Here is a 25,046-nt window from a genome sequence, read left to right as displayed (position 1 = left end):
ACGGTTCTGTGTGTTACTCACTGCAGCCACATTAGTCATCACTTTTTCTCTCTCCACTGAATCGCAGCTTGTTTGGAGATTCCTCTCTCCTCTATGTTCTACTCATTTCAGAAGGATTACACACAATTTGTTAATAAATGAACAACAGAGGACCATTGTGTGAATTTAAACAGACAGAGGGTGTGAAGTTTGGACTGTGAGCTCATTCAATCTGACTTGTTTGTACAAATACAGTCCAGGTTAATTAATTCTCGGTAAACCAAGCATATGTCATATACTTATTAGCAAGTCTTATTCAAAACAACTCGTCAATATCCATAAATGCAGAAGATGTCAAGTTATGTTGTAACTTGCTCAAGTGACCACAGACATACATGGAAACACAAATATCAGAATTTAACTCATGTAATCATACAGATTTAAAGTCAATGCACATCATACATTTGCTCTATGTAAAATAACATGTGCAGAAAAAACTATCAAAAGTAAAGTGTCTACTCAACTTCTCTTGTTTTCAGAGCTCAACTTAAAATAATTGTGACTTTAATGAGAATTTGATCACTTTTGTAGTTTTTGTTTATAAAACCTCATCGTCCTGTTTATTTTGACAGCTTTGTCTCTTCTCTAACTTTCTCTCTCGTGCTCACTTCTTCCCGAATAAATTAGTACGAGCACATCAAAAATAAAAAACGCTTGAAGCGGCGGCCGAACTTTACTCTGCGCCTGTCAACATCGTCTTTAGTTCTGCTTTACAAGTCTTCACAAGAGAAGTGGACGTCCGCTCGCTTATGCAGAACACAACACGGCAATAAAAGCACCGCCGAGAGAATAAGTCGGCACGGTGGCATCAAAGGCTTTTAAAGGAGGCTTCTCATTGTGGATTCAGAATGCTAATGCACAGGTGTTGGAAATCAGTTTTAATGCATTCAGAGTGCGTGTGTATGTATATATGTATATATACAGAGGGGGTCCAGAAGTCTGAGACCACTCTCCCATTCGTGGTTAAACACGTTAGACCCCACTGTACATGTGTGTGTATGTGTTGTGGCAGATTGGGAGAGGATGATGAATGAAGATGAATGTGTTCAACATTCAAGACTCTGGCCTGTAGACGGATAAGGACCCCAGGAGAAAGGCATTGGTATTTTTTGGCGTGTTATTCAGTATAAGATTTGTTTTTTTCTTTGTTTGAACTCGTACATCTTGAGCAAACTTTTTAACCCAAACCCAATCTCACCTAAACACAGGGACCTCCCTGTACATGATTTAAAAGTGCAGGTTACTCAACTCGGTCCCTCTGAGCTACGATGTCAGGTTTAAATTAGCTGCTGGCTCCACAGAAAAAAAAAAGTTTTATGTGGTGACTTTATGGGCTGTGTGTGAAAACAGGGGGTTGAGGTTGTGTCGACAGCGCAGATGTAATCAATCACTGGCTCACCTTCCTCACAGGGAGCGACAACTGGAACTTCCTCTTGTCCATATGGACGCATTGGACATTTACACACTGCACACAGATGGGCACACACACGTTTGTGGCTTTATTTACAACTTTGGTCTTATTTTTGTTATTTATGGTCTTTTAAGTGTTTTTTATATAGAGATTGAACATCTAACCCACAACAATATAATTATAGACCTTGTATGAACACTGATAATAGCACCATGTTTCTCTCAGTAATTTATATTCCGATCATCTTAGTCAGTGTAGGTGGATGTTGCATTAAAACCCATATATACAATAGAACAGAATAATATACCCTGGAAATAAAACAGCAGCTTTAAAGTACATGCTGTGCATATCGCCTTTATTTTTCCGGAGCTGTATCACCCACATCCACTGTTTTTATTTCCAGCTACGAGCAGCGCCTCCATTTCCTTTGTGCATTGCCTTGTGGGGCCATATTTGTTATGCATATTGTCTGGTTCGTAGAAAGGCATATTTAATTTTATCACTGTTCTAGCATGGACACAACCTGCTTAGAATTGGTGTGCAGTGAAGGTTTTGAGCACAAAAAACAGATCCGACATCCAGCAGCATTCACTTTCATTCTCTCTTTGGCTGAGCTGTTGGTTGAAACCTGTATAATGTGTGTATGCTCATGTTTCTTATCCTGTCAGGCTTCGTTCAGCCATGTTGGTGAGAACAGGGTTACCACTGATGAGACAAAGATAAGACCTTAGATTGAAATGACCATTTTCTGCATTCTGATTTCACTGTGTCACCCTTTTTGTTCTTTGTTGATTCAGTCTTTTTTAATTCTCTGACCGCTCCCACTTACCCCTGTCGTTCAGGAAGTTGTTGTTGCTATGGGTCACTTCCCCTCTACAGTTGCACTTCTCCCGAGCTCTCTGCAGGGAAGGCAAAGACAAAGCATGAGATGGCAAATATCAACCAGCAGAGAGCTCACTAAAGCAAAGTCATTCAGTTAATAGGATTTCCCCTGCCTTGTCAATAAAGGAGGGATGCCTGGCCATCGATCAGTGTTGTTCACCTCTGATGAGCGCGGGTCAAAAACCTATTTACAATCCGCCGTCTCCCATTGGCCGTCAGCTCGTAAGGGAGGAGGAGGCTTTAGCGGAGCTGAGACAGATGAAGGGAAGAGGAGAGAGAGACAGAAACCAGACAAAAAGAGGGGCCTCGGGGGAGAAAGGGTTAGAAAGAAAAGAGGAGAAGAGCTCAGCGATCTCAGGTTGCAGCTCAGATGCTTCCATCCGTCAGATCTTATAAGATCTAAAACCAATCAATGCTCTCAGCTGGGCTGCTTTGATTGACAGTAGCTTCACCGGCCCCAGATGGAGACGGAGGTGCAGTTCTACCTTTTCATATACACATGGCGTCTGTCTCTGCTGGTGTGTGTGTCCTCATGCATCCATATCATTCTTTGAAATAATCTTGTATCTATTATTTTGAAATCTATTCAGTCACCAGTACAGGTTATGTTTTTGTCTTAATATTTAGCAGGATTATGCAAATAACTACTTTCCACAAAACTTAATTGGAAGGATGTGGTGTGGGTCACCAGGGGATTGTTGGTATACATTACACTGAGTGACAGTTAGTCATCAGATTCTAATCAAGAGACCTTTCCAGACAAAGCTGTGATTGGCTCCAGCCCCGGGAGACCCTCAAAGGATAAGTGGTATAGATAATATGGATGGATGAATTTTAATCAGGTGCCGGGTATGAACAAATAAATACATGTATATCTATCATTTGATTCTCTGTGTTTCTGATAAAACTCCATCAACAGCCCTCTGTGCCTCGCAGACAGAAACCTACCATGTGTAGCTTTAGGATGAATGCAAATGAGATAAGATGGAAAGATTCGGAGCGTCAGGGACAGGGTGGAAAGAAACGGTTTTCATGGCACAGACGTGTAACGTGTGTTCGCGGAGGCTGAGCCAGAGGATCAATATATTTTTAACCAGAGATGAGCTACTATCTATCCATCACTGTCTTTTGTGTCTAGCTTGTTTGCTCGGACACACACACCCAGCTTGAATGCACACGTGTGCAGACACTGAATCCACAGAGCGTAAACACCAACAGGTGTCCAACCGTCTCAGCAGCTGTGGGATACTTGGAGTCATTGAAATGCCTGCGACGACTCTTGACCTCTGCGTCTGCTGTTTCCCTCTGCAGGACTGGCTGAGCAGGTTCGGCTACCTCCCGCCCCCCGACCCAGTGACTGGTCAGCTGCAGACCAAGGAGGCCCTGACCAAGGCCATCAAAGCCATGCAGAGGTTCGGAGGCCTGAAGGAGACCGGAGTCTTCGGTATGTGGGCTGTGTTTGTTTGTTTGTTTGTTTTTATGGAGGCAAATGAATATGGAATAATCAACTATAACCTCTCTCAGTGAATCAGCCGCTCCTCTTCTCTCCTCTCTTTTTTTTTTTTTAGACCAAGACACACTGGGTCTAATGAAAACACCCAGATGTTCTCTGCCAGATGTGTCTGAGGCCGAGGGGACAATGGGCCGCAGGAAACGAAGCCTGATTCCACAGAACAAATGGAATAAAAGGCATCTCTCCTGGAGGTAGGAACCAATGAGACATCAGAAGAAGAATTATTCGGTTGACTTGATATTTTGTTTCGTACAATTTGTGCTTCAGCTGAGTTTCTTTAAGATTAGTTTAGTTGATCCGGGGAGGTCTGCTCAGTCAGATTCAGTCCAATGTGTCTCATCGATGCAGGGCCGCTCAAATCCAAGGTAATCCCAACTTTTCCCCTCCTTCTGTTCTTCCTTTGGTAGATGAAATTAGAGGATTCTTCCTTCAGCTGGAAGTCAGATCAATTCTGGCTAAAAAATGTAAAACTTGTGAGGTGATTGGAGAGAGACCTTGTATATACAACAGATGCAAAAACACCTCCCATTCCAGATTCATGAATACATCTATGAAAACATGAAACATCCAAAATATGACGTTGTTTAAATGATAAAAAAAACTTGGCTACGTGCCGAACTTTCCTCAGTAGTAGAACATGGTGCATAATTGATTAAAAGTTACATTTGTTGGAGGACTAAACCTTTAATTGTCTCGAGACTCTTACGAATGTCTTCCCATCGTGCGACAATGTGAGAAACCACAGAATAGTCCTCAGAAAGCCGAGGAGGAGGCAGAGGAACATCGGGTGGTCTGGTCTGATTCAGACGGCACCAGTCCTGATTCAACAATGAGCTGCCGTAAGCCGCGTGTGGGCCAGTGTTTGTGTGTGCGCTGAATACGAATGCATGCATGAAATGAGAAATGAGGGAAATCAAACACACAACTCTATAGAGCAGCATATGCACATACGCACAGGTGTGTGTGTGTGTGCGTGTGTGTGTGTGTGCACTGCTTCCCTCCTGGTGGGCTTTAACTTTCTTTCTCCTCTTTGTGCTGCTGCCAGTCAACCGCCGCGCTCCTGTCGGCTCCCTCCACTCTGAAATAAGACGGGCTTGTCTTCAGTCCAGTGAAGCACTTTTGTATTCGCAGCACTCAGATTTGTAGAACAGTGCACGGGAACAGTTGTGGATTATGTTCTAACTTCAGATCCGGGGAGATTTCCATACAGAGCAGATTTTTCCGGGTAAAGCGCCATAACAAAAACATTCATTTCCTGCATAGGTTGGCCTCCGCTGTAATTCTCCTGTGTGCTTTCTGTTTCTGTCTTCAGTTGATGTTCTACCGCTCGCACAGCGATTCCCTTCCTGCCTGGTTTGGAAAAAAATCGTTTTATTATCTCATATTTCATGGTATCTCGGCTTCATTAGATTATATGGGCCAGTAACAAGGCTGACAGAATGGAGATAATGCGTGGAGCAGCTAATGAATCAGATGCAATGTGACAGGCATATTAAATGTTAGTGTGCTAATCCGACAGAAAAATCCAAATATTTATATCGCTGAAACACACATGTTGCATAAATACATCAATTCTAATTATTCTGTTGAGCAGCCAAAACAAAACAGTAATCAGGAAACTGTCATGTTCAGATCTTAGTCAGGTTTATGAGTCTCAGTGCTCAGTGCATCCTGGGAGTTGGTCCATTGCATCAGAACCAAAGGATGGTCTGACTATGCAGGTTTATCGGCTGTCAATGTGTTTGTGTCTGAGAAGGAGAGACGGAGAGAAGGATCAAGTGGAGCGAGGAGCGACAGCTTTATTATAAAGCTATATAAAATAAATAAGATTTACCTATTTGAAAAAAGAAAATTGACCTGTGGTGGTCCATGGAAAATATTGTGTGTGTGGCTGCAAATAATTCAATGTGTCGGAAAACAGAGAAGTGCAAAAACTATTTAGTTTTCTTCAAACTTTGAAACGATTTTCAGGTTCGGATTCAGTCGCGTTGGTCATGTGCTTGATGTTTTTACACTGTACATTCTGTAATCTGGGAAAACATCAGATACTAAACATGTGGCCTGAGTGATCAGATCTCAAATACGTCCTGAATGTGTCTCAGTACGTTTACACCTGTACTCAGGTACTGCAGAGCTGTGCATTTGTGACCGGATCTCGCAGGTCAGACAGATGTTAATACAGAAAGAGTGTCACTCCTCATGAATCCACACACATGTCAATCATATCATTACATGCAGAGCGGGTGGAGAGTGGTCACTTCTTTCATAGAAGGAAGAAAAGACAAGGAGCCAGGCTGGACTTCCAAGTAGTTTGATGATTTTTTGTTCCCACAGTCGAACTATTAAATGATTTCATGATGATGTGTGGGAGAGTTTGTGGCAAAGGCTGAGCCCTAAATCCTAGTTTAACTCCGTCTTACCTTTTCTGTTGTTCTGTTAAACACACACACACACACACCAACACACACTGCACCACACTCAGCCTGTCTGTAAGTGTGTTACAGACACAAACAGCCGAGTTGTGTAACACCCCAGTGTTCGCTCATTATCTCATATTGTTAGCCCATTATCACAGCAGACAGCCCGGAGTCATTAGCAGCCCGACTGACAACTCAAACTGATAGGTGTGTCGCTGAGTGGAGGAGTGAAAAGATCGGGCGGAGGATGAATGACAATAATGGCGAAGAAAGAAAGTTAACGCGAGGAAGAAGATTGCATCTTTCTCTCTGTGCGTCGGTTTAATCTAATAAAGCAGGTGAGTTTTACACAGTAACGCTGGAATCACAGAATCACAAACTCTCATCCGTCTCTTTAGGCTCGTACAGTTTCCTCTGATGAAATAAATGAAGCGAGAATGAGAAATGCACAAGTTGTAATGATCCATGGAAGCAGGTCTGCATTGGCATCATACTCTCTAAATTGTGTTTTCATTGTATTAACATTTAAGCTCCGTGGTTTTATGAGACCTTCACGGTGAAGCCGTCGTCAAGCTCTGCGAACCCACTGAGGGTTTTGTGAAAACAGCAGAGCTGCATTTAAAGTGGAAGGAGGTTGGTATTAAGAGCATTGAGTAAAACCACAGTCCTAACCCAGCAGCAGGGGTCCATCAGAGTACTAATTATAGCCACAGTTCATAGCTGTTGGTGAGCGTTAAGAAATTCCGCAGCTGTATCCGAGGTATTGTGTAGTTTAGTCGTAGTAGTAGCTCCGGGACAATAAGAAGTAATCACACAGAGCTGCTCACAGGCGTGGCAATTTGTTTTAATTCTCTTATTCCTTTGGCCCATGTGGAATAATGGGACATGTATAGTGCTGAGTCTTTACTCTGTAATTTACTGGACAAAGCCAGTTGCTATTTATAAACTGAGAAAAGCAGGTTTTAGTTTATTAATTTGATTTCAAGGTCTTTGCTCTTTTCAGACCACAGACTGTTTATTAAGATTGTCGACTCCCCAGAAGTGGAGCCGTTAACGTCTTGATTGCCACCTTTTGAGTGGCTGCTGTAAAAGTCATGATTCCCGTCTCCTCCATGTTAGTGGACGGGACATGGACCAAACTTAAAAGTCAAAATACACGTTAAGAAGGATTATTCCACAAGATGGCTTCTGTCTCTTATCCCGCTGATGTATGATGTTCATATTTGAATTGGATTTGCTTCATCTGCAGGGAAACAGAAATGTCACTGTTCATCACCCTGAATAGAAAAAAATGGTGTGGGAATAAAATTGTTAAGGAAACAGGAACTGCTCTTATTATTTATAATAGCATTTTCCAAAAATACATTCTCGTTAACATGCAGTTTGGATAAGCCGGGGTAATCACATTAGCGCCTGACTCTCTTTGAATCAGCTATTTACTTCTAGTCAGGGAATCGTATATCAATCGCAAATCCATGATTGCATCTGAATCTCAGAGAAGTTCAGCCACACGGAGACACAGTTTATTTGACGGTCACTGAATTCAGCTCCTCTTTGCCATTTGAAGTCACCAACCTGTGAAATTGCTTGGTGGGACTTTGAGGACCTTTTATTTAGTGATAACTTATTAGGACCCATCATTATTAAATTTTTGTTGAGAATTCACCTCACCATCTCAACGTTGGTAAAGATCTTTGCGCACTAAGTTTGTCCTCAACACTGAGTCCGATGTTTTTTTTAAAAGTTGGCAGTAAGCAATAAAATGGAGTCGAGCGGAGAGAATGATTTTTGTGGTTGTCTCACTTCTGGAAAAAAGAAAAATAAAACATTGGGTGCATCCACTCCTGACAAGCCGTTAGAGACGAGGAGGATTTGTTGCAAAATGATCCAAATGGCGACTAAGTCTGTTTGTAGGATGTCAGCTGTCCACGTCGATAAGCTACTCGCTCTTTGAACTCGTGTATAAAGAAAAGAAGACAAACTTTCTGTGATCCAGTTGATCCCCGAACAGCTTAAACAACTCTCTGCAACACCTTTGATGGATGTTCCGCGGATGGGAGTTTAATGCGTTAACGCGATGGACACATTGCGAGGTCGTATTTATTCACAAGTGAGTCTAAATTTCCTCGTGCGAAGACCTTAATTGTCCAAATTAACTGAGGATGAGTGAAGAGGAAGATGCAGACTGAGACTTGTGGACAGAGGGGAGACTCATGCTGCTTAATTTAGTGTCTTTCACCCACAGCCCCACTGACTTGACGTGTGTGTGTGTGTGTGTGTGTGTGTGTGTGTGTGTGTGTGTGTGTGTGTGTGTGTGTGTCTGTGTTCGAGGAAAGCATGAGGTTTTGATAATTCAAAGCATGAGTGTCTGTCAGCAAAATATTTTCATATATGTGAGTGTGTTTTCGCATACGAGCGTATGAATCACCATCGGCATACAAGCTTTCATTTTGCAGGGTAATCAGCTTATGTCTACAGAGGGTAGCGGAGCACAGGAGGTGAATATTATATGTGCGAGTGTGTGTGTGTGTGTGTGTGTGTGTGTGTGTGTGTGTGTGTGTGTGTGTGTGTGTGTGTGTGTGTGAGTGCATTTCCGTGCACCCACACATTTTAGCACCGTTTTCGATGTCAGCTCATGTCTCTGTGGAACAGCAGAGCCACGGGAGGTAAGAGCCTGCTGGGGAGCTGAAGGCGGGGGACAGCAAGTTTTCTTGATCTCTTTCTCTCCCTCTCTCCTCACCTCTCTAATAATGAATCATCCCTTGGATCACACATGGGGAAAAGCTCTGTGAGAAGTATGTTGGGAACTTAAAAGCCAAACAGGTGAAATGTAATTGCAGTTTGTGTGTGTGTGTGTGTGCGTGTGTTTGTGTCTTTCCATATCCGATTAAGCTCAAACACAACTTGCATGCATGCCGACACATACACAAAGGCCCAGTGTGCTCTTAGTCATTTATCAAATGAGGGAGGAAATTGTGTCATGAAATTAAATAGGTCGAGAAAATGAAGTCCCCCTTAATCATCCTTCTGTCTGCACAACTAATTTAAAAGTCGGTTGAATCTTCGGTGCAGTTTCCTCCAGCAACAAAAAGAAAAATAGGTTGCAGTCCAGTTTCTTGCTTGTTCCCTCGACTCTGTGCTCTGTCACCACAGGTGAAATAGTGACCTGAAATATGACTTTGAAATGAAATTGCTCCTTGAGCAGAAATGAAAAACCTTTTATTGCCCGAGAGGATGTTTGATTTACTGTAAATGTGGCAGATGTGTTGTGGAAACACGGTGTCGATGAATCAGGCCAAACAAAAAGTGGGAAAGAACTCCAATCGGCAAAGTGAGATAGTGGTGGTTTATGATGCAAAAAATATAAACCTGCTGAATCAAAATCAAAAGTTTGGATTACATCTTCAGCCTGGCAGGTTTCTCTCATTATTCCTGTGAATTATATGTATTTACAATGATTCTGTGTCAAATGCCGACATTCATTGCTGATCCGGAAAGTTGTGAGCACTTAGAGATATAGAAAGGTGCATGAAGCACATCCAGCTTTTTAGACCTGCAACAAAAAACATTCACTTTTTTAAATAAAGTATATTATTATATACTCAATACATAGTAGACATCACTAACCATAGTATTTTAGCTGTGTAGCACTACCCATGATTTAGTCATTGTTTCCCATGACCATTATCTTTACCTAATATGCATCTATACTCTATATGCCCCATGACTTATTCCCCTTCACCTGTCCCAGTTTTCTTCTCCCTATATTTAAAGTTTTGCAGTTATAATTAGAATTTCCAAGACAATATATTCCATTTATTATCTTGTGCTTAAAAGCATTAAATTGTAATTAAAGATGGACGCCCTGGATTCAGTCTCTCTGACCTTCCCACCTGATGGAGCTTATCTGGGCTTCATGCAGCCTGACGAGGCTCTAAACCACACCCACCATGATCATTGCTTTGGTTTGTGTATTTTTATTTACAGGTGATAATGTGCAATTATAGCATTCATCTTAAAAAAAAAAACTAAAGATGAAGGCAGTGGGCAACTTTGGGTTTAAAAGTAAAATCTCTGCTTGTTGCCAGGTCTCTATCAATGAATTTAAATGTAATTTTTATCAGGGAAGACACGATGACTCATTCATTATAAAGTGCTAAGATGATGTAAGGGCCTATTGAGGAAAGAGCATTCACAAAAGTTTCCTCAAACCGTGAGATCTTCGCTTCCCACATACACTCGCGTATCAACAGCATAAAGGCCCAAGTCTCTGCTCTTGTCTCTCTCTCTCTCACTCGCACTTCTTTCCTGCTTTACGAGTCTGCAACAGAAGACATTTTTTAAAAAGCTTTTGTAACGACAAACACGTTTTTTGGGGGGGGTGGATGAGGAAAAGGACACATCAGATACACTGCCGGGGATGGAAATGTGTCTGTGTGATCACTCATCTCTGAGCGTAGTAGCCTGGAGAAAAGCTGGAACTTAAGGAAACTTGTGATTCTTATGCAACTGAGTGATTCTGTAGTTAGAGCCGTGGAAGACGGAGCCATAGGGAGCTGTCAGAAATATTTCTGAAATAGCAAAGTGTCTGTGCTTGTGCCTGTTAGCCCCTCTTGCCTCACCCTCCCTCATGCTACGCCTCTGTTTTCCGACATGTTTTATCTCCCTTTCCCCTGCGTCATTATCTACTCATTGCCTGTGTCTTTTCATTCATTCTCTCCCCGGTTATTTCTTCGGGCGATTGGACACGTGCAGCGAGGTTCCTCCGAAATGAAATAGCTGGTGTCACTGTGCCGCGCAGCCTCGCTCGGCTGAATTACAACTGGGGTTGTTTGTAGAGGGTGAGCATTAACTTTCAAACCTCTGTGAGCTGTGAGCTGTCAGGGTTGGCACAGGTCCACAGAGCCAATGTCGGTGATGAGAGTCCGGGACTGAAGTGAGATAATCCCTCTGTGCTCCCATCTCAACAAGCTGATGGCACCTCACACTCTTTGGTCTTTTGCTATGTTCATTTACAACAAAACATAAAAAACTGAGGGTGAAGCTCCAGTCAGAGGAATGAGTCACCAGTTCTCAGCGGGAAGTCCTTAATCATAAAGATTTCAAGTTTGATTTGAAAGAAATGTCATGTACGAATAGTTTGTTTGACAGAAACTTGGCTGGAACAACAGAGGGCTTTGGTGAATGTCATTGTTTCTTGTGACAGAGCTTCAGTCTCTGAACTTATGTGTGACCTAAATGTTGAACGTGATTTGCGCAGACCAAGTTTGACGTCCCGTAGCTGGAGCAGCTTGTCTAAACCAATCAAAAATAATAAGGCTTTTGTGATGTTAATGTTGCGGAGGGAGATTTTCATATGCACCATGAAGGGGGAAAGCAGTGGTTCCCAAACTAAGGGTCAGGTTCTCCTGTGGGGTCACGAGATGCAGGGAAGAGTAATTTCAAGATCATTTCCATGAGTCATATTCATATTTAAGCCATACAAAATATTTTATGAATAGTATTTAAATTAAATATAACATATGCAAATAAGAAATGTCACATTACCTCCATCAAAGAGGTTATGTTTTCATCAGAGTTTGTTTCTTAGGATTATGCAAAAAAGTACGTAACCAATTTCCCTTAATTGCGACATGTGCATGTAGTTGATTGTTTTTGGTAACTAGCTCGATTCAATATCCTTTGGGATCATCTGGGTTTTAATTCTCCGTTATTTTGGAAGTTAGGAGCTGAAAAGTTTGGGAACCGCTGCCTTGATGAACCAGGTTTAGTCAATGCAAGGTGTGCTTCACATCTTACACCCAAGTCAGTTTGCTCCCCTGTAATGTCCTTTGTTCCAGGTTGAGAACCACTGCATTCAGAACATTCTAGTATTCAAATACAATCACATAGTTTGTGATATATTCTGATATTTTGCACCAGAAGTTGATTAAGATTATTTGTTTGTGTTTGAACTGGAAATAAGAAAAAAACGTGTGGCATCCCTTGAGTGAGAGAGAATTCATTCATAATCCTATTTATCCAGGATTTGCTGAAAAGTCACCTCACGCTCACCTCCCCCCACAGACTTCACGCTCCTTGCTGCTCACGCTCCATTTGCCGTTTCCCCCAGTTGTTGTTTTTTCTCAAGTGTTTGTTTCCTTTTCCATGCAAATTGCTGCACAAATGAGCAGCACGGGTTGTTTACAGGTCGTCACGACACTTGAGAGCAATGTCAATAAACTCTGTAGTGTAGCAGTGTGAGGGATGCTACCAGAACAACCTTGAACACATAAGTTTATTCATTATTTACAATAACACGTCAGGATGTTGGTGGAAGAAAGTCATCAGAAAATAGGCATTTCCCTGTATTATCAGTTTTTAATGTATCGCATCAATCAATAATATATCTGTTCCGATGTTGTGTTCACTTGATATTTTGGTTTTAAAAGGATGCTCCCTCAGTGTCCCTCTGATTTCTATCAGTTTGTGAGCTCGGTGTGTGGAGGTGAGACGAGGCAGCACTCTCCAGGCTCAGAGCCCTGCTTTGCTACAGATGAACACTGATTGAATTTCCAATCCTGCAATGGCCAAATTGCTTCTTGTTGTTTGACAAATTTCTCTCGCGGGGAGAAAGTAGTCAAGTGCATCAAAGAGGAGGAGGAGGAGGAGGAGGAGGAGGAGGAGGAGGAGGAAATGGAAGAAGGGTAAAAAGAACAAGAAAATGCAGGGGGAGATTTAGATGGAGAGTGGGTAGACAAAGTTAGCACGACGCCTGCGTGATTTCCGGTTCCCTCTTGTCTCGTGTCAATGCTCGTCGGAGAGAAATAGCTTGAGAGATTTTGAAATTATGTGAGGACGGAAGAAAATTAAACAAGAAGGTACGAAAAGGAAAAGACAGCGAAAAAAACTGATGAGTTGTTCCAGGGAGCTGATGCAATAATCTCTTCCAATTCATGTTGTGGCCTCGACTTATCAGTCCAGTGAGCGGCAGGAGCAGCAAAGCATGAAATACAAAAACAGATCACATAAAATATGCAAACAGTAACTTTGGTTTGTTCAAGCAGGTCTGTCCCAGTGGCAAACATATTTGATCTTTATGCTTTTGTGCTTCAATGCAATTCAGAGTTCAGTGTCCTGCCAATATCGACTGTGTACCAACCTCTCCTGAGCTCCGCCAAGCATTCTTCTTTTCCACGCTCCTACCTTTCTCGTCTCTTCCTCGTTTCCATGTTCATCTCGGATGTGTCGCCCTTGTACTTGGCAGACTCCTCTTCTTCTCTTATCTACTCCCACAGATTTCAACTCTCTTGACCTTTCCTCCTTTCATTGTTTATTTGTCCGTCATCATTCTTTCTCCTCTCTTCACATGTTTTTCTGTCCTGTCTCCTGTCGTCTCTCTCTGTGTCCTCCTCCCCTCTTCTCTGTCCTTCTTGAACGTAATATATCCCTTCTCTCTCCCTTCTCTCAGAGTGAGGACCTTCCCTAAGGATTCAGCCTTACTGGGCAGGGACACCGTTCGAGCCCTGATGTACTACGCCTTGAAAGTCTGGAGTGACATCGCGCCGCTCAACTTCCACGAGGTGGCCGGCAACGACGCAGACATTCAAATCGACTTCACCAAGGCCGACCACGACGATGGGTATCCGTTTGACGGGCCGGGGGGCACCGTGGCACACGCGTTTTTCCCCGGGGAGAGGTTCACCGCCGGGGACACGCACTTTGATGATGACGAGGCGTGGACCTTCAGATCACCAGGTGAGGCACATTGCTATGAGATCAAGGAAACCAGTCGAGTAGGTGTGTACAAATCTAAAGCATCAATTTGGTGTCACCAGCACAGACTGATATAAAACAGTTTTCCACTGGCGATGTGTTTACTTCCTCTAAAATGTGAAATATATATGTGTGTGATTCAGATGATTGTGTCCATGCTGACTTCCTGAAATATCTACAAAAGAGTGGAAATTGATGGACGAGCTGCAATACTGCTGAGTGTTTGTGATAGAGTGCGGCTCAGGCTACAAATATCTGTCTGAACCCGACCATATATATATATATACAAATATACTTATATGTATATATATATATGTATAAATATGGCATTTTATTTTAAAGGTAAGCTGTTGATCAAAAAATTTGGTTGAGAAAAGAAGAAAAGATTGATCAATCAATATTCTTTATTTTACAAGCCAATAGAAATCCTATTAACCTTTAATGTGCAGGCTGAAGTCTCAGTTGTACAGATCTCATAACCTCTAATAAACCATAACTATGTGTATAATAAACTATTATTATTAAGTCTGTCTTTATCATAGTTTTGGGCACACAGGCTGTGTTTGGCTCATTCTCAGTGTAACACACTCACCCCGTGTGTTTGGGCTAATTGATCCTGCTTGATCTGGCCAAATTTCTTACATCAAACAGTTTTCAAAGAGCTTGATTACTCGCAGAGGGAAATCTGCGAGTTAGAAAAGAGGACAGGACGACCGCGGCTCTAAGTGGAATTCAATCAGCTCTGCCAATCAAAGGCAGAGCAGCTCATATTGGAAATACCTGTCATTCTCGGCTCGAGAAAACATAACACAGCGCGCTCTGGCTGCTTTTGGACTCACGTTCGCTGGTTCATTAATCCACTTGTTTGTGCATTCACTCCCTCACAATGCGAAATCCATCCTCTCTGCAGACATCATTATTCACTCGCCTCCTCTCTGCACTTCAGCTGAACTGTGCATCTCCTTGTTATCATGTGAATAATTTTGAAATCCAGAGCTTTTACTGTGTGAAAATTAAATTATTAGCGGCACAACAGGACAGTTTTTCCCAAAACGAGTCCAAATGGTGACATTTTGTTTCTCTGAAGCTCCGCCGTCCTGTCACTTAGCATCAACCTCATTTTCTCCCGACCCTCATTTAAAAAAAACAAAGGAAGGAGGGAGGTGGCGAGCGGAAAAGGGCGAGGAGCGGTACAAGTCCACTCATCCGGACGAAATGAGCGGATGGAAGGATCTCGTCACACTGATTGGATCGTCAGGCAGAGGCTGCCTCAGTCGCGGTCAACCGGATGACAGCATAAATCATTAGCTTTCTCCGACTTGCTTTCTTTATTCTTCCCTTCATGCGGATGACTTGACTTTAAATGACATTCCTCACTCCTCTGCTCAGCGCCTCCATTAATCCCTTCTTTGTGAACGACGGCTGGACAGAAGAGGAGACAGGAAATGGTGATGAGAGCGGTAGAGGTGATGTGAGAAATTTTGAAAGTAAAACATCTCTCACAGGTCAAAAATAAAAGTGAAGTTGAGCATGAAAGTTCACAGCTGACCTTGGAAACAGCTGTATGACAAAACTTAACTGAAGTTCAGAGGCATTGCAGCACGGTAGGGAAGGCAGGTAATTGCCTGGGGCCCCCAAGCTGAGAGGGGAGGGGGGGGGCCCTGAGAACAGGTGATTGCACTAGTCCACAGCAATAAACGATATGTACAGTTGACTGCAATCACCCCATTGTTGGAAACCCCCTATAAGGAGGCCCCATGCCGCTATCGCGTTCTGCCAAAAGTTTTGTATTTTTAGAGGTTTGATTGAGGACTAGAATGTCTAAATGTTTGTGCATGATGTGTCTTGGATGGTGGTGGGGGTCCCTTTTGCCTGGGGCCCCCACAATCCCTTGAAATGTTTCTGAGCTTGCCAGCGAGGTGTTTGGATGTAAGGGAAATTCGCTGCTCTGATCTTATAGATATGTTTTCAGCCGTGAGCACAAAAACAGTCTCACAACTCGGTCAGTTGACTTACAAAAAACAAATGGCATGCGTCATTTTAGAGCTAATTTCCATCAGGTTGTTTTAAGCTCTGGTGATAAAGGTTTGCTTGACAAGTGGCTTGAAGATGTAATCCCAATAATCTTCTGATTTAGCACCAATGTAAAGTTTGTATGGGTGTATGTCATTTTGACAGGACGTTGAGGTTCGACAGTTGAGCTGCAGATAGGGTCAGAGACACATTTCAGATTTAGAAAGGTTGTGTAGAGATTCTCTCAGAGACTCTCAGGCCAAAGAAAATCTGTAAGTCCCAAAATGACCTGGCTCTGGTCTGTGACTGAAGAGTGAGCCAAGATGAACCTTGAACTTGAGGGGGAGGCTCACCGAGAGATGCCAAGGATGGAGTGAACTTACCGGGTCCTTATGTACCACAGGGAGCCTAGAGGATCGAAATGTGCTTGAAACAAACTTGATAATACGAAGTTAGTCAGAGCGTCTCTCACGGCAGAAATGTTTGCACCTGTGCAAAAGACCATATCTCTCCGAGTTAGCAACCTCCAAGCTGAAAAGGGCAAGTTGTGATGAAGTTGTGGATTGTGCAATAAGACGGGCCTGCTTGGTGCTTTAGGTGAATGGTCGTAATGCATCTGCAAATATTATATTTTCAACATTTGCTGTCATTCCGCCATGTTTGCCCAACGGTCATCAATAAAGTGTCATTTTCCAAAACATAGTTAATCATCTGCAGTGAGCTTGTGATGATAAACCCCCCCGAGATGGTATGAATACACACGAAATTCGGTCCAAGCCTATAATGAGAGATCCAATGGTGTATGCCCAGCCGTTATTGAAAATCCCCCATGGTCACAATAACGGAGGACCGCGTGCATCATCCATCGCAATGACAGCGATCTTATCCCCTCATGCAGATGTTCTATCAAAATGAGTCCGACCTAAACGAAACTCCTGCGTCCTGAGTTTAGCGGCGCTCAAGGCGATTGTGATTGTTTTAAAGAAATCAATGCTCTGTCATAGCAGAAAGAAAATGGAATCCAGCTCTGACAGGGAATCAGTCACGGAAATGACAGCTAGGTTATTGAAGGCTTATCGCTAATTTCATACGCTGCTCGTGAGTGACTGACGTCTGTATTGGGTCTTTGTTCCCGTACAACTGAAAATAGAACCTAAGCAGCTCAGGACTAATTGTTACTGTCTGTGCTGTTTATTCCACCAGCTGCTGAAAAGTCCCCGAAACCAAGAGATGAAATAAAGTGCTGCCAAAAAGTTTGTGATATGTGGGGTTGCCATAATTCCACATCTGTCTGTAAGTGACGCCTTTTTCCGTTCCTGGAGAAAAGAATTGCTCGACTTGGCAGCCCTGTGCCTATTTCTAAGTACATCCCTTTCTCCCCCCCGACATCCCAAATAAGAGACTTTTTTTCAACTTTCAAACGTGGAAGAAAAAACGAGAAAAATCTGTAAACAGGCAACATTTTATTTTGTGAAGCAGCAGCTCAGATACGATCAGAGATTTTGCTTTAATGCCAGTCGGCCTTTACACTGTGTTTTTTTTTTACAATTACATTCACATTATCTTGTGTAATGCACTGTATGCAGCAGCTCAGTTACAGCACATGCACATTACACACCAATACTGAAATGTCGCAAATAAACATATCACTGCGAGTAAGACAGTTTCTTTCAATAATCTCCTGCTTTCGATGTTTTGTTGTTCATTCTGCTTCTGCTGCCGTTCTCCTTTGGGTTTGTCTTAGGTTTTTAAAATCATTTTGACGTTACATGCTTTCCGTCGTTGCCACTGAACCTCGCTGCTTTTCCCGACTCATTTTCGGTTCAGTGGGTCGTTAACATTCGTATCACGAGCGTTGAGGGTGAACTTCCATACTAAAAAAATCTGCCCAGTTGTTTCTGGGTCAGTGTTTGAGCTCAGGTCAGGTCATTGAGGGTTCAGCACATATCGTAACAGTGAACCCAGTCCAAACACACACACACACAACACCCCTTTCACCCTGAGCGACAGGTACACACACACACACACACACAAACACACACACAGAGACGGTATAGGCACTGACAGGGCCGGTAAATACTTTATGGATTTTTGTTTGTCTTTGGCACCAATGTGGCGGCCCGGCACGCCTGAAGGCCAGGACGCCGCTGGGTTTAACTGATGTCCACAAAACAGAAAGATCCTGAGTCCCATGTTGCATTTTGACCTCATGTTTTAGATTAAACTTCAGCCTGGAAGATGGAGGGTACAGAGTGTGTGTGTGTGTGTGTCTGTGTGTGTGACTGTCCCAGCTGGTGAGTCTGTGATGGGGCCAGGACCTGCCTGGATCTCCCTCCTTTGTTTTGCGCTGTCATGGGGCTGTGAACCATATGTCACGGGACAGCAGCTCAATCTGCTCCAATTAGACCTCCGACGGGGCGGCAGCAGTGGCAGGGCCGGCAGACGATGCTGCCGTTTTGCCGGAGTGTGTGTGTGTGTTTGAATAGTGTGGGGGACGATGGCGGGGGGGGCTAACAACAGCTGCAAAGATATAGATTCGGCTAATGGCAGCGGGGGAGCGAAGGAAAAAGGGGTCAGAGGTGAGATCTGTATGACTGTAATTGTTGTGTCATTGTCTGTCTGCCTCCATCATCCGGCAAACCAAAACACTGTTATCACTGAGCTGCAGTAAATATTACAGCTACATGTACCGAAGGTAAATGTTTTTCCATCTGAATCACCACACAGACGTTAGATGTTCCTCTTTTCACGGATATTTCCTCACAAATCTTGAAAATCGTGAAATCCACATCCTGCACATGAGACTTTCTTTTTTATCCATAAAGCACAGGCTGCTATTTTTAACTGGTTAAATCTTCTGAAGACAAAAGCACTCCCTCCGTCGTCTTTAATCAGCTCGTCTTTAATGATCCCTACAGACCTGGGAGAATCTGCTCTCTTCTTCTGTGGTGTCAAGAGTGAAGTTCAGGTCACCGCAGGTTTTTTTTACCTCCGCCAACGAGGTTATGTTTCCGTCTGCGCTCGTCTGTCTGTCTGTTAATTGGCAGCATTACGGAAAAAAAGGATTTCCACGTAACTTGGAGGAAGGATTTGTTACAGGTCAGCGAAGAACCCATTACATTCTGGTGTGGATCCGGATCAGGGTGCAGATTCAAGATGTTTTTTTTTCACTTTGTTAACATTAGGTTTTTTTATATTTTTTCATAGATTTCTCAGAGAATAATTCATAGATCTTGATAGAAAGGAAAGGCATGTTTAGCTGAGGGTGCAGATCTGTGGTTGATTGGCTGGATGTTGGTCATGTTTGAGACAGAATCGATTGCTTATCCTTGGTATCCCCGGATGTTGAATCTGAATTTTTTTTTACCTTGAATTTCGGTATCTGAATATGGCCTGGCCAATTTGAGCAACTTGAATACATTTTTCCTTCTGAATTCATGAAGATAGAAATATAGAGGTTTTTAAATATCAAATCTGCTGAGACAGATTTTCAAAAAATCCGGATCTTGTGAATTTACATGTGGTCCAATAAGGGGACTGTTGGCGGAGGTGCTCACTCTGCCATTCTAGTCAACACTTTTCTTTCCCGCTGTTGAGTTTCCCTTCTCTGTAAATCTGAGGCTGTTAGACTGACGCACTGAGGCATAGAGGGGGAAAAAAGTTAATTAAACAACTCTTAATTTCTTCATGTCACACTCCGCCGGCTTCACCTTGCTGCTATCTCACAACTCCTTCCTCCAGCGTCTCTCAGGCATTGTTCAGCAAATGTCAGTATCTGCCTCTGTGCATCGTCTGTGCCTGTTGGACAGGCGATGCTCAGCCCTGCGCCCCGCAAAGCTATCGGATCCATCAATTGTTGTTCTTTGCAACTTTTTCAATCGCCTGGCAATCCCATGAGGAGAGGTAAACCTGTTAGGTCGGGCCCACAAGGTAAAGAGCGAATGTCGACGCTTCAGCAGATTGCGGAGCTCTGTAATCGTCTTTAGAAAAATGAACCTTATCAGACAAATCCGTGGCTGAGTAATTGCCTTCGCTAATTCCCCCGGTCCCATCTCCCGGCGCACTGTTCTCAGCAGGGCCCTGAATCTGGGTCCGCAGAAGGCCATCTCCTAATGTGCACGATGATGCTGAATAGTGGAATATTAAGCACCACATTTAGCGGACCAGTTCACCCCATGCTGTGTGATTGATGGTCCTGGTGTCCATTAGCAAGCGCTGAGAGGTGGAATCTCATTGAGATCAAATAAGCGAAGGCCTGTAAGTGCTGTTTTTTTTTTTTTTTTTCTTTGACAGGCGCCAGATTGCTTCTATTAATTATTATGATCACAGCAATCTGCCTCTGCAAACTGATTACTCCGACAAAAACAAAAGCATCATTAAGCAGGTGAATTTTTCATGATGTTCAGTTTTTTTTCCATGCAGCCGCTCCTGTGGTGTGCACGCAGCCTGGTGTGCACTGTTTATCTCTCAGTCAGGATGTGTGCAGCGTAAACACAAGAAACAGAAAGACAACAGGAAGCAGGTCCCTGTTTTATAACTAATACTTTTATTATCAGTCAACTTGACATCGTGTGGATTTTTCAGTTTTTTTTTTATTATCTCTGCCAAGGATGTTGTGCTTTCATTGCATGTTTGTCTGTATATTTGCAGGATTACAGAAAAACTACTGAACCGATTTTACCGAAACTTGGTGGAAGGGTGTGGTGTGCTCCAAAAGTGCATCCATTAACTTTTGGAGTGGATTCAATGAAGGGGATGGATCTAGGATGTTTTAATCACTTTCTCCAATATTGCGTTTTTCGGAAATGTTCGTGGATTTCTCAAGAGATAATGCAGAGATCTTGATGAAAACTTTCATGCATATTAAGGGCTCTGTTGTGAGTGTGTGCAATATTGTGCAGGTTGATTGATTTCAAGGGGACTGTTGCGTCTTTGGCGGAGGTTAATGACACGCATTTTGAACAGGTCAAATACATACAATAAAGTTGCCCTCACACAAGATTAATGAATCTCCAATCTGACAACAGATAACGGCACTAAATCGTAGTCATAGTCTTCATGGGGGATTCTTGATTTTAACTTACTGCTTAACCTAACCTAACCTTAACCTACCTAACCTTAACCTACTGCTTTGACATTATACTCAAGTTCACTGGCTGACTCTAAATCTTTTGTCATGAACACCTATAAAATGAAACTCATGTGAGATCAAGCCACCAGCAATGTGCAGAATTTCTTGATTTGTCTCCAGTTTCTTCACATTTTAAAATATAAAAGAGCATAAAATGTGTTGCTAGGGGACAATTCAGGTTCCGGGACCGTGGACAGGACCAATAACCTTGTTCGTCTGTCAATCTCTTTTTTTCTTTGTGGGTGTAGGAGAATGAGAGAGTGCTCTTACAGCCTCTAAAAGAACAGGGACTATGTGGACAAAGGTAGACTTCAGTCACAATGGGCTATCATGCTGTTCCATGCTCCTTTATAAGACTTTATTAAAGTGCAGTGTCGTTTTTCCTTTTGCTTCAAACTCCCATCACACCCTGTCTCCTTCCTGGGTTTCACACAACGGCCGACACTTAAGGCAACGGAGCAGACGATACAATGTTCAAATACATAGTGCAAAACAATTCAGATGCAGAAAACCGGAGCGGGACCAGAATCCAGGGGCTGTACATAAACCATAAGATATTAAAAACATGAACAAAAGAAAATATGTTTTTACTTTTTCTTTAAAATCAAGTGATTATGACATCGCCCTGATTAATTAAGTCATTTAAAGAAATCTTTATTGACTCACAATTTCATTAATCCCGTATTACATGTTTTTATTTTTCCTTTTTGACAATTACAGTCTTTGTTATAGCAGCAGGCTTTCCTTGAGTTTTGTACTGTACATCTAAGTCCTCCTCTACTGCTTGTGATTACTCTTGTTAAATCTGAGCAGACGGATAGAAAACGACACTGTGTTCATGTTCCTCCAGTGGATAAACACGTTAACACACAGCTCGGCTAAGGATCACTGGAGATCGATGGACAGAGCTGTTTCCTTGTGGGTCGTATGTTGCTGCCATAGAAACTTAAATTCCAACTGTACGAGCAAATGGTCTACGAAGAAAAGCCAAAGCTCCCGATTTATGTGCTCACACTGTACGATCCGATCGTCAAGCCACGACGGCCAGGAGGGAGCATTTGACGAAGCTTAAATTCTGTCCAGTTGTGCATCTCGGAGATCGAGCAGAAGTTTAGCTTGAATCGTCCACTGGATGCTCGGCCTAAGTTAAACAGTTCATATTGGGAATTTTAGTTGAACAAATGTACAGTAACTCTCGTCTCTCTTGCGCTGGTATAATTCTTGTTTCCCAGCTTATTATTTATGATATGTAAATTAGAAAAGGACCAAAAAACTTGAAATTCTGTAATAGTTACAACAAAAATTCACGTCGAGTGCAAACACGGATTCTTTCCATCTGCACTCAAAGTTCAGCCAGGTACTTGAGGCCCGAGTGATTACATCACCTCATCACAACATTATACACGTTGCCCTTGACGACTCCCACTACAAATGATGCTTACCTGGAGAACGAGTCTGTGATAACCAAGGTTCTTTCATCATACTGAAGGAGAAACAATGGACACATCTGTCACTGTAGTGAGTGCACTGCATTCAACATTTCAGCTAAGATACAACATGAAGAACATTTTGCTCTCTTACCAAATGTTGTTCCACTGTTTACGCCGCCCGAGCCCGAGAGAGAGAGAGAGAGAAAAATAACCTAATATTCTGATTCATTTCCTCAGAACAACAGTGACAAATTATTTTTGACGGAGCTGGAGAGGAATGACGATACAACACTGTTTAATTATGTGTTGTGTGAAGTTATTGTTGGCCCATTATTCAGTTTGCCAATTTCTAAATAAACATTGTATTTGCCGCTTGAATAAGTGGAAGCAAGAATGAGCGGCACGATATTTTTACGGCAACGAAAATTAAGAAATTCACCAGTTTAAAAATGTACACTTGTATATGTTTTAGTTGTAATAACATCAACAAACAGACAAATTGATCTCCTGCTAACTAACAGACAAACGCAGATGAAAACCTTGGCCGAGGTTATAACATTTTGAGGGGACTCGCACTAACAAGCCACACTAATGGCTACTTTATTCTGTGTCAGAAAAAATGGAAAAAGGTGTGAAATACAACTTTAAGTACTGAGTAGTTGACAAAGAAGGAAGGCAACCAGCACAGGGACAACTGGTTCTATCATATAATTCTGTGCTTTTCATTATTCTGTTCACCGGTTTATGGATCAATGAGGAGCTCTGGTAAAGGGAAGAAGCAGTTTTTGTTCCTCGCTGTTTCGAGTGTCCCTCGGTTGCCTGCTGGAAGGGAGAGTTTAGATAATGTGGATGGAGGAGGTTGTTAATGATGTTGGATGCAAACTGCTGCAGCCGGGAGAAGCAGACATTTCGGAGAATGGGCACGTCGTTGCCAGTGAACTCTGGTGACTGATTATATTTGTGTTGGTCTTTATCCCAGTGTGTCGTGGCCCGGTGGGCTGCATGTTGGCTGTGGTCCAGGCAGCTTGTCCTCAGCTGTTACATTAAGTGCACCCTCCACCCCCCACCCCCCCGCTGAGCCTTTTCACTGACTGAATTAAAGTTGTGATCTCAAAGGAAAAGGCGGCTTGAATGACTTCCATTATGTGTCTGGTCACTGAGTCACCGTGTGTCATGTTTGATTCAGTTTTGCTTGTTATCATGTCACGTCAGGTTTCTTGACTCAGGGAGCGGATGTTAGGGACGTAGCTTCAGTTGTGCACCTTAGCGTCATCAAGTGTTTTGGGCTTTTAGTCAACAATACAGTCTGAACCGACTTCTGAACTTCTATGAAATAGACAAAGCACAGGGGGTTGGACGAGGTCTTAGGGTGGTGGTGACAATATGTGATGGGAGTGTAACCCGCTGGCCCACATCCACCAACATTTCCCAGTCTCGGGCTTGCTCCAGCTGAGCACCCCTAAGAATAATATAAGAAAACCTAAAGACTATATTTTTCTAAATTCCCGAATCTGCTACTTTAGCGTTTTTTTCTCATTAGATTTCTCACTCATCCATTCATCCAATAACAACTCTTCATATCCTTAAAGTGTTACGACGGGGCTCAAGCCAAACCCATTGGCCCAGAGTCGTGTTACACCGCTGACAGGTCGCCAGCCCATCACAGGGCCAAGTTACAAAGACAAATAATTGTAAATTTAGAGTCTCCAATTAATCTCACCCCTGGAAAAAACCCAGGCAGAGAGAATATGAAAACTATTCCCCTGGCTGAACGGTTATTCTAACTAAGGTTTAAGAAGCTTGTCAATTTCTCACTCAATGAAATTTATCATTTATTTTCGAGAACTAATATTTGGAGGTTATGCTACGGCCTGAAATGCCCAAGTGACTTCTCGTTCCTCATATGAGTTTGAGAATAGGTTCGCAAAAAGTTTGCCGTGTAGGAAAACTTCAGGGCTTCTAGGACGAGCTGTGTAAAGTGTTTTGAGGTAGCCAGACAGATGATTAGCAAATCTCCAGAGTTTAGAGTTTCTAGTGAATCAAGGCCTTTAGTTCAAATCATCATCACCATGTGATGAAAGCCTTCAGTTTGATAAAAAGCTAATGGCGCACCGGTGAATCCTGCAGGACAAATAATGAACCCCTGAACACAGAAGGATTCAAAAGTCTGTCGAGCTACGTGACTCTACTGTGACTCCACTCTGTTGCTTTCTCTCTCTTCCTTCCTAAACGAATCGGGTTCATCCACCCAATTCTCACTGCTCCCACTTTGTCCGCAGGCATCACGTCTATTCTGTCTGACGCACATGAGCCGCAGAACTGATGACATGGTGCATATTCTGTTGTGAGCCCCTCTTCTCTCTCTCTCTCTCTCTCTCTCTCTCTCTCTCTCTCTCTCTCTCTCTCTCTCCTTCCTTTTGTTCACCTTTCCTCTCTGCACCGTGTGCTCCTGCAG

At 42.8% G+C, this 25,046-nt stretch overlaps 1 protein-coding gene across 1 annotated transcript in view; it reads left to right on the top strand.

Annotated features, from left to right (window-relative positions):
• The window catches only part of LOC117772088 (matrix metalloproteinase-17-like), a 55,789-nt gene that overhangs the window by 16,829 nt on the left and 13,914 nt on the right, over positions 1 to 25,046 (top strand). Inside the window, exons 2-4 of the mRNA XM_034603031.1 lie at positions 3,644 to 3,776; positions 3,901 to 4,036; positions 13,713 to 13,999. Of these exons, the coding sequence (XP_034458922.1) occupies positions 3,644 to 3,776; positions 3,901 to 4,036; positions 13,713 to 13,999 (556 nt within the window). The remainder of the gene's footprint in view (positions 1 to 3,643; positions 3,777 to 3,900; positions 4,037 to 13,712; positions 14,000 to 25,046) is intronic.

Source organism: Hippoglossus hippoglossus, chromosome 12, assembly GCF_009819705.1.
Source record: "Hippoglossus hippoglossus isolate fHipHip1 chromosome 12, fHipHip1.pri, whole genome shotgun sequence".
In the NCBI taxonomy this organism is placed as follows: Eukaryota; Metazoa; Chordata; class Actinopteri; order Pleuronectiformes; family Pleuronectidae; genus Hippoglossus; species Hippoglossus hippoglossus.
This window is presented reverse-complemented; position numbering and strand designations above follow the sequence as displayed.